Source organism: Tupaia chinensis, unplaced genomic scaffold (assembly GCF_000334495.1).
Source record: "Tupaia chinensis unplaced genomic scaffold, TupChi_1.0 Scaffold149831_1, whole genome shotgun sequence".
In the NCBI taxonomy this organism is placed as follows: Eukaryota; Metazoa; Chordata; class Mammalia; order Scandentia; family Tupaiidae; genus Tupaia; species Tupaia belangeri.
Window position 1 is genome coordinate 1,436,515 of NW_006209676.1, and position 9,839 is coordinate 1,446,353.

At 37.2% G+C, this 9,839-nt stretch overlaps 1 protein-coding gene across 1 annotated transcript in view; it reads left to right on the forward strand.

Annotated features, from left to right (window-relative positions):
- Window positions 1-9,839, forward strand: part of STAG1 (STAG1 cohesin complex component) — a 314,569-nt gene that overhangs the window by 269,349 nt on the left and 35,381 nt on the right. Inside the window, 1 exon segment of the mRNA XM_027769480.1 lies at window positions 581-682. Within this exon segment, the coding sequence (XP_027625281.1) occupies window positions 581-682 (102 nt within the window).

Consider the following 9,839-nt stretch of genomic DNA (forward strand, 5'->3'; position numbering starts at 1 on the left):
CATTTTGCCCTATTCTTCAAAAGTGAAAATTTTTAACTGTTTTGGTTTTAAGGTTTCTATCAAAGTTCTGTTTCTTCATATGTCACCTTTTGGATGTTGTCTATTAAGTCATGTTGTGAAGAATGAGAACTTTTTTTAATAATTATTTATTTTATTTATTCATTCATTTATTTTTTAATTTGACCAGAGGGAGACAGAGGGTGAAGTGAGAGAGAGAGAGGAAGTGAGAAAGCAAGCCACCAGGTTCAGGACTCGAACCCTGGTTGGCCATGTGGGAGTGTCTAGCACCTTAACTACCACGCCATCTGCTGGTCCCAAGAATGAGAACATTTTTTAACATCACTTCCTTTCCTTCTGTAATTTCCAGCTTTTCAATTTTATTATTATTTTATTACTTTGTAGTCTTAAATATTAAATATATATTTCTTTAACTTTATATATTATAATTTAACTCCCATTAAATAAAAGATGAAAAAAATTAAACAATTCTGTACTCACCTTTTCTTTCTTTTGTGAATCTATTTTTTATCTTGTGAATTTCAGTAATTTTAAAATTATGTTTTATTTCTTTTCTTCACAGTATTATAACGACTATGGTGATATTATTAAGGAAACATTGAGTAAAACCAGGCAGATTGATAAAATTCAGTGTGCCAAGACCCTCATTCTCAGTTTGCAGCAGGTAAGAAATTTGGAGGGAGGGAGACAAAGAATAGAAATAGCATTATTGTATTTCTGTGTGCTTATATGTGCTCGGTGTCTTATCTCAGTTAAACTAGGTCATTTTATCAGTGCATTACTGCAAGTACTATCTAGTGTCCTAGTTTTGGAAGATAATTCTATAGTACATATTTCAAGCAGGTGGAATTCTAGTCATCTACTCTGGGTGAGATGAAGTGTCAAATTAGGTGTTTAAAAAGTAAAAAGTAATAATATGGGCTAGTCCCATAGCCTGATAGTTAAGGGAGCCAGATCTCACATGGTTGACCATGGTTTGAATCCCAGCCCCAGCTGCTTGAAAAACGTGTGCTTGTGTGTCCAAAGTCCCAGTGGGATAGAAAAATGGAGAAGAGGGCCAGCCCATGGCCTTGTAGTTAAAGCAGCTGGATCCCACATGGACAACCATATCCTTCAAGTCCTGGACCCACTAGCTTAAGAAACATGCTGGACACGTGTGTATGCATGCCTAAAATTCTGAAAAGGTGGAGAAGTTGAAGAGAAGGGATTGGACATGACCATCCGTATAGGGATTGCCTTTTCTTTCTCTCTCTCTCTCTCTGTCTCTGTCTCTCTCTCTGGTGAGCACATACACTCTCTAACACACTCCCCATTAGGGAATATGTTCTCTGTCTGGTAAGCACACATGCCTTATGGCAACTAAAAAAAAAGTAATAATTTATCAAGAAAAAGATTAAGAGCATTTAATAGTGAATAGATACCAATAGTATCCAAATAAGGAAATATATCACATAAATAAGATTTGTGGTAAATGCTTATTAATAAGTTAAAACAGAGATTTCAGGTAGTCTAGAGCTGTGTGTGTGTATGTATGTATGTATGTATGTATACACACACATCTGTACATACATAGTTTGTGGTAAAGTTCTTATTTCAAATCAGTGGGAAAATGATTGGGACTATTTAATAAATGCTGATGGGGCTAGCTCCATGGTATAGCAGTAAAATGGTACTTAAGGGAAACTGGATTCTGCATAACATCTGAGGCTCAAATCCCTGACCCAGTTTGCCTGAAAAATAATGGGTACATGAGCAAGAGCCCAAGAGTGTACAGCTAAAGGATAGAGGAAGGGAATTGAGGCATGACCAGATCCTGTGGAGGGTGCTCATTGTTTTCTCTTTCTGTCTCATGGAAGAGATAAGTTAATAAACAAACAAAAAAAAAAAAAAAAGATAATAGGCTATTTTTAAAATCCTCTTTGTAAAGAACCTACTAAGTAAGCAATTGATGGTCCATGTAAACTTAAATAGGTTTGTACACAAATCAGCCCTTATTTTTGGTTTGAGTTTACTTACTAATTTCTTCCTTGGAGTGGACATCCCAACAGTGTCCTCATGCCACAATCCACCCTGAGCCTCAGCCATCCCAGATCAGAGGCACTCAAGCACAGTGGCCAGCCTGTCCTTGCCACATGGTCCAGATCACAGGGTACTGCACCACTGTGGCTGGCTGGTCCCAATCTGTACTCTGACAAGTTTCTTTTGTTTTTTGTTTTCTTTAAGTGACAAATTGGGGGGAAATATTTTCTTTTTGTTGTTGTTGTTATCTTTGTTTTTGTTTTTCTTAGTTTATTAAATTTTATTAGTATTGGCCCTTAAAAGGGACTAGCACACAAACAGAATAAGTGAAGAAATATTTTTAAAGAGAGTTAAACCACTAAGATACTTCCAGGTATTATCTTCAGTGATGCTTTTTATCTTTATTCTGGGATTCTAGGAAATATTCAGCCTCTAGAGCTACTACAAATGCAGCAAATCCCCACTTGCATCTTTTCAATAATGCACTAACAAAGGAAGCATTGTTAGCAAAATTACCCATGTATCTCCAAGCTTCATTCTGGCCCAATGAATCTCTTAGTCTTTGTTCAGCCCGCTTCTCCTGGACAGTGTCTCATGGTGTTCCTTCCATCTTCCATTGTTTATAGACTGGAAGTTTCATTTGACCATGACCTTGTCTATGTCTATGGGCCATGACTGATGGCAGTCTGACCTCTCAGGACACACAGACCAGAGCCAACCAGAAACCTCTTTTTTCTTTTTAAAAATTTTGCTATAGGATATGTACTCTTACCAAAGAGACAGAGAAAGCAACCCCTCCCACCCCAAAAGGAGATAGCATGCCACAATCCCTTCTCCATCCTATTCACAAGACTTTAGGCACACATACATACATTCCTGGAGTAGTTTTCAAGATGCTGGGTCCAGTACTTGAACCTCACTGTTGGCTGTGTGAGTTCTAGCTGCCTCAGCCACCACATCATTAGCTCGTCTTGGGGAAAATATTTCAAATCATATATAACAAATTCTATAAATCAATAAGAAAGATAAATAAATCCCATGAAAAGTTGAGCAGAGAGTATGAAAAGGGCACTTTTCAAAGGAGGATTCTAAAAACCTAATCTACATGAAGCAAGGCATAGCTTCATTTGTAATTAATGAAACACAAAGATTGCCCTGCAGCTCAGCATATAAGAGAGCTAGATCTCACATGGCCAACTGTACTTGGAATTCTGGCATTAGAGGCACTGAGAAACACCCTGGGTTCCTGTGCATCCGTGCTCAAAATCTTAATGGAATTGAGTAAAAGGAGGAATTGAGTAAAAGGATTCTGACATTATCAGTACCCCTCTAAAGGATGCTTTCTCTTTGTCTCTCCCTCTCTCTCCTGTACACATATCTTCTGTCAACTAAAAATAATAATAATACTAATAATAAGTACAAATTAGAACAAGGAAATACAGATCATTGCTAACAGATTGGCATGAATTAAAATATTGATAAACATATGAAGGTCTTCCAAGAAATTGCTTCTTCTTGGAAGACAATTTGCATTATATTTCTAAGTTTAGGAGAGAGGTGTGTGTTTCCTTCTTTTTTTTTCCCCCTTAGGTTTGTTTTGTTTTGTTTTTGTCAGAGGGCATGTGCATTTGCCAGAGAAAGACAGACAGACAGAGAAAAGTGAGAAATCACCTCCCGCAGGGGGTAGCAATGTTACAATCCCTTCCATTCTCCTCTCAGGATTTTGGACATGCATGCATATACACCAAGCATGATTTTCTTTTTTTCTTTTTTTCTTTTTTTTTTCTGGAGAGGTTTTTCACTATAGGGCACATGCACTCACCAGACAGAGAGAGACAGACATAGAGACAGAAAGCGAGAAATCACCCCCCCCAGGGGGGGATGGTCACGCCACAATCCCTTCTCCTCCATTCTCCTCTCGGGATCTTGGGCACTCACGCGCCCAGCGTGAGTTTTAAGCCACCGGGTCCAGGACGCGAACCGCGGTCGACTACGTGGGAGTCCAGCGACATAGCCATTACTCTAACTGCTGGTTCCCCCAAGCATGATTTTCAAGCTGTTGGGTCTGGGATTCAGACCATCATTGGCCATGTGAGAATCCAGTGCCTTAACCACCATGCCCTCTGCTGGCCCCCAGACATATACTTTCTTTTAAAGAAATAATTTTTCCTCTGGGTATCTACATAAATACATGTAGCTATGTACCAAAACATATATCAAATATGTTTTATTGTAGCAGTGTCTGTCATAGTAGAAAATTGGAAATAGTTTAAATGTCCATCAACAGAGGAATGGTTACATGAATGTAATACTTTTAAGTAGTTAAAAAATTTTTTTCTTTTCTTTATTTTTCTCTTAAGTTTTACTACAGGGCACATACACTCATCAGACACAGAGAGAGAAAGTGAGAAATCACCCCCTGGGGTGATACCTACGCACAGTCCCTTCTCTGTTCTTCTCTTTAGATTTTGGGCGAGCATGCACATGAACCTGCATGTTATTTATTTATTTATTTTTCATTTTACACATTCAATCTCTATACATGACTTAGCTTATAAAGTGAATTTACCCAACATGGAATACACATCAGACCAATCCAGTTGGGGATACTATGCACGTTATCATCAACAGGTAATAAACCATTTCTGTGTCCCACAAATATCTTGTCTCTATTTTTCTCCCGATTTTCCTTCCTTATACTCTTCCCCTCTCCCACTCTTTTTCCACACTGTCTCCAGTGACCATAACTACTTTGAATGCTTTTATGTCCTCCAATCTTTCATTGTACCAGGGTGCAGACAGACAGTATATGTTAAGTGCAGACATGAAATGTAAAGACATTTGGCTTGCTTCACTCAGCAGTAAATCTTCCATATTTGTTCACTTTCTATTAAAGGCCAGGGTCTTATTTTTTATGGGTGAACAGTATTCCATAGAGTATATATACCACACTTTTTCAATCCATTCATCTGTTCATAGACATTTGGGTTAATTCCATTTCTTAGCAATCAGGAATAATGCTATAATAAGCATAGATGTGCAAGCACTTTTCTGACTGAGCATTCTCCTGTTCTTTGAGGAGATACCCAGGAGTGATATTACTGGGTCATATGTTAGTTCTATTTGTAGATCTTTGAGGAACCTCCGTGTTGTTTTCCACAGTGGCTGGACCAATATGCATTCCCACCATCAATATAGGAGAGGTCCCCTTTCACCATAGCCCTGCCAACACTTAATCATTTTTTGTATTTTTAATCTTCACCATTCTGACAGGTTAAATGGTTTCTCATTGTGGTTTTAATCAGGATCTTTGTTATGATGAGGGATGTTGAGCATTTTTTCAGATGCATTTTGGTTGTTTGTATGTCTTCCTTAGAGAGTTTTTTGTTCAGCTCATTTTCCCATCTTTTAATTGAGTTAATCATTTTCCTTCAGGTTAGCCGGTTGAGTTCCGTGTGTGTTCTGGTTATCAGTCCCTTATCTGAGGCGTAACTTACAAAATTATTCTCCCATTCTGAGGCCTGTATGTCCACACTGGTCATTATGTCTTTTGCTTTGCAGAAACTTCTTAATCTGATGTAACCCCACTATCTATTTTGAAATTATTGCCTGAGCATTGGGGGGGTCTTATTTAAGAAATCTTTGCCTACCCCAATATCTCCCAGAGTTTCCCCAGTGTTTTCCACCAGTAGTTTTATAGTTTGAAGTCTTGGGTTTAGATATTTGATTCATTTAGAGTTGATTTTCATTACTGGTGAAAGATGGGAATCCATCTTTCTAAAGATGGATACCCAGTTTTTCCAGTACCATTTGCTAAAGATGTTTTCCTTTTCCCACTGGATTGACTGCTATGCTTTGTCAAAAATCAGTTGTCTGTACGTTTTGGGTTTTATTTCCTGGGTCACTGTTCTGTTCCTTTGGTCCTCATGTCTGTTTTTGTGCCAATACTGTGATGTTTTAATTATCACAACTTTGTAATATATTTTGGGGTCAGGAAGTGAGATGCTGACCACTCCATTCTTCTTGCATAAGATAGTTTTGGCGATAAGGGGTCTTTTATGATTTCAGACAAATTCTGATTGTCTTTTCTAGAAATGTAAAGAATGTGTCTTGTAATTTTATAGGGATTCTATTAAACATGTAGATTAATTTGGATAGAATTACCATTTTTATTCTAATTCTTCTAGTCCAGGAATATAGGATGTCCTTCTACTTTTTTGTGTCTTTTTCAATATCTTTTTTAAGATTTTCATAGTTTTCCTTGTAAAGGTGTTTAACTTCCTTGGTTAGGTTTATTGCTATGTATCTTAGACATTTTGTGGCTATGGTAAAAGGGATTCCTTTCTTCAGTTCTACCTCGATTGGCTTACTGTTTGTATGTAGAAATGCTATAGATTTTTGTATGTTGATTTTCTATCCTGCCACTTTACTGTATTCATTTATTACTTTGAGAAGTTTTTTCATGGATACCTTTGGGTCTTCTAATTATACCATCATGTTATCTGTAAATAAAGATATTTTCAACTTTTCCTTCCCTATTTGAATGCCTTTTATATTATTCTCTTTTTTTGATTGCATTGGCTAGGACTTCCAGCACTATATTGAAAAAGAACGGAGAAAGTGGGCAGTCTTATCTTGTACCAGTTTTTTTTGTTTGTTTGTTTTTTCGTTTTTTTGTGGGGTTTTTTTGGAGAGGTTTTTGCTATAGGGTGCGTGCACTTGCCAGACAGACAGAGAGAGACAGAAAGTGAGAAATCATCCCCCAGGGTGGATGGCCACGCCATGGTCCCTTCTCCTCCATTCTCCTCTCGGGATCTTGGGCACGCACGCGCACGCGCCCAGTGTGAGTTTTAAGCCACCAGGTCCGGGACACGAACCGTGGTCAACTACATGGAAGTCCAGCAACATAGCCATTATGCTAACTGCTGGTCTCTCTTGTACCAGTTTTTAGTGGAAAAACTTTTCGCTTTTGCCCATTCAGTATAATGTTAGCTCTAGTTTTTCATAGATGGCTATTATTGAGAAATGACCCTCCTATGCTGATTTTTCTAAGAGTCTTAATCATGAAGGGTGTAGTATTTTGCCAAATGTTTTTTCTGCATCGATTGAAATGATCATATAGTTTTTATCTTTCTTCCTATTAATGTGGTATATTATGTTATGGTATATGTTGTTGGATATGATTTTCAAGTATCATGTTGAGAATTTTTGCATGTATATTCATCAGAGATACTGGTCTGTACTTTTCTTTTTTTGTCGTGTCTTAATGTATTTTGGGAATGACGGTGATAGAAGTATCATAAAACAAATTTGGAAGGATTCCTTCCTTTCGGATCTTTAGAAATAATTTGAGTAGAATGGGGGTTAACTCTTCTTAAAAAGTTTTATAGAATTAAGAAGTGAACCCACAGGACCTGGGCTTTTCTTTATTAGGAGGTTATTACTGATTTAATATCATGGCTTGTTATGGGTCTATTTGGGCTTTCTTTGTCCTCATAAGTCAATGGTAATAGATTATTTGTGTCCAGGAATTTGTCTATCTCATCCAGGTTTTCTTCTTTGGTGTGTTGGCATATATTCACTCAGTATCCTCTAATGATGTTTCATATTTCTATTGTGCCTGTTGTACTATTGCCTATCATTGCGAATTTGATTTATCTAGTTCCTTTCTCTCTCCTTAATCAGTCTAGCTAATGGTGGGTCAATCTTGTTTTTCTTTTTTTTTTTTTTTTTTTTTGGGGGGGTTTTTGCTTTAGGGAACGTGAGACATAGAGACAGAAAGCGAGAAATCACCCCCCAGGGGGAATGGTCACACCGCAATCCCTTCTCCTCCATTCTCCTCTCGGGATCTTGGGCACGCACGCACACGCGCCCGGCGTGAGTTTTAAGCCAGCGGGTCCGGGACACGAACCGCAGTCGACTATATGGGAGTCCAGGGACATAGCCATTACGCTAACTGCTGGTTCCCAATCTTGTTTTTCTTTTCAAAGAATCAACTTTTGCTTTCATTTATTTTTTTTTTGTCTAGTTTATTTTCCATTTAATTTATTTCTGCTCAAATCTCTATTATTTCTTTTCTCTTAGCAATTTTTAGATTTTGTTGTTGTTTTTCCAATTCTCTCAGGCATGATGTTAACTTGTCCATTTGCCACCATTCCAGCTTTTTCTTATGCATACTGATTGCTTTAAATTTCTCTCTTATGACTGCTTTTGCAGTGTCCCATAGATGATGGAAACTCATGTACTCATTGTCATTTGTTCCCATAATTTTTTTTTATTTCATTCTTAATTTCTTTGGTAGTTGAGAAGTCATTCAGGAATAGATTGTTTAGTTTCCATGTGTTTCTGTATTTTTGAAGAATTTCCTGAAATAAATATCATGTTTAATTCTGTCATTGTGGGAGAAGACACTGGATATAATCTGTATCCCTTTGAGTCTGTTAAGGCTTGATTTGTACCCTATTGTTGTCAATCTTTGAAAAGATTCTATGCAGAGGTAAGAAAAATGTATATTTTGTGAATTTTGGGCAGGAAGTTCTATAGATGTCTATCAAGTCCATTTAATTTCTGGTATTGTTTGGTATCTCTTTGCTTATTTTTTGTCTAGATGATCTGTCAAAAGGGGATAGTAGGGTGTTGAGATCCCCAACAATTAGAGTGTTGCAACCTATCTCTTTTTAGATCTAAGAGTCTTTCCTTCACGTATTTGGGTGCTCTGAGTTGGGTGCATAGATTTATAAGTGTTAAATTTTCTTGATGAATTAGCGCTTTTACTACTATGTAATGCCCTTCTTTGTCTCTTTCTACAGTTTTTGTCTTAAAACCTATTTAGTCTGATATCAGTATCTCTGATTTGATTTTCATTTGCACGGGATGCCTTTTTCCAACCCTTCAGTTTTAGTCTATGTATGTCTTTAACCATGAGATGTGTTTCTTGTAGGCAACAGATAGAGGGTTTCTGTTTTTTAATATATTCAGCCAGTCTGTGTCTCTTTTTTGTTTGTTTTTTTTTTCAATTTATTTATTTGCATTCATTCACTGTGCATCATTACAGCATACAGAATGAGATTTTCCATCCAGAGTACACTGTATATTGTCTCAATCAAGCACATCAACCAACACGTTATTGTCAGCAAATGATCTTCCATTTCTTGTTTTCTGTATGTTTTGCTTTTTCCCCCCATCCTTGATTCCCTATCTCTTACCCTCTGCCATCTCCCACTCTCCTCCTACACTGTCTCTGGTATCTATATTTACTTTCTATACTGTTTTCCCCCCACTTTTTTTTGAATCACCAAAGACCCTAATCAATCCAAATACCCTCATAGCAAACACAATTAACACACACATTTCCGTGAACACAAGTCTAACTTTATGTATCCTATAAAGTAGCACCTAGCTGGGGCTACATATCCTACTGCAGATATATTTTTTTTTTCCCTGAAACTTTTTTTTTGTTTTTTGTCAAGGAACTTTGCTTAAAGCCAGGAAGCAGGTTAGGATTCTGTTCAAATGGTAGGTGCATGAACCTATCAGTCTCATGTACTTTTATCTTCTGTTCTGGTTCAATTTTCCTGATTAAATTCTGGGATATAATATTCCACTCCAGACTTGTCCCTATGATTAAGTTGGCCACTTTGTTAGTTTTTGGGCTTTATTTCCATGTTTCTGTGTTTAATTTTCCTGATACAGCACACCCTTGAGAACTTCTTGGAGATCTGGTCTGGTGCTGGTAAATTCTTTCAGGTTTTGTTTATCTGAGAATGTTCTTGTCTTTTCTTCCCACCTGAAAGATAATCTTG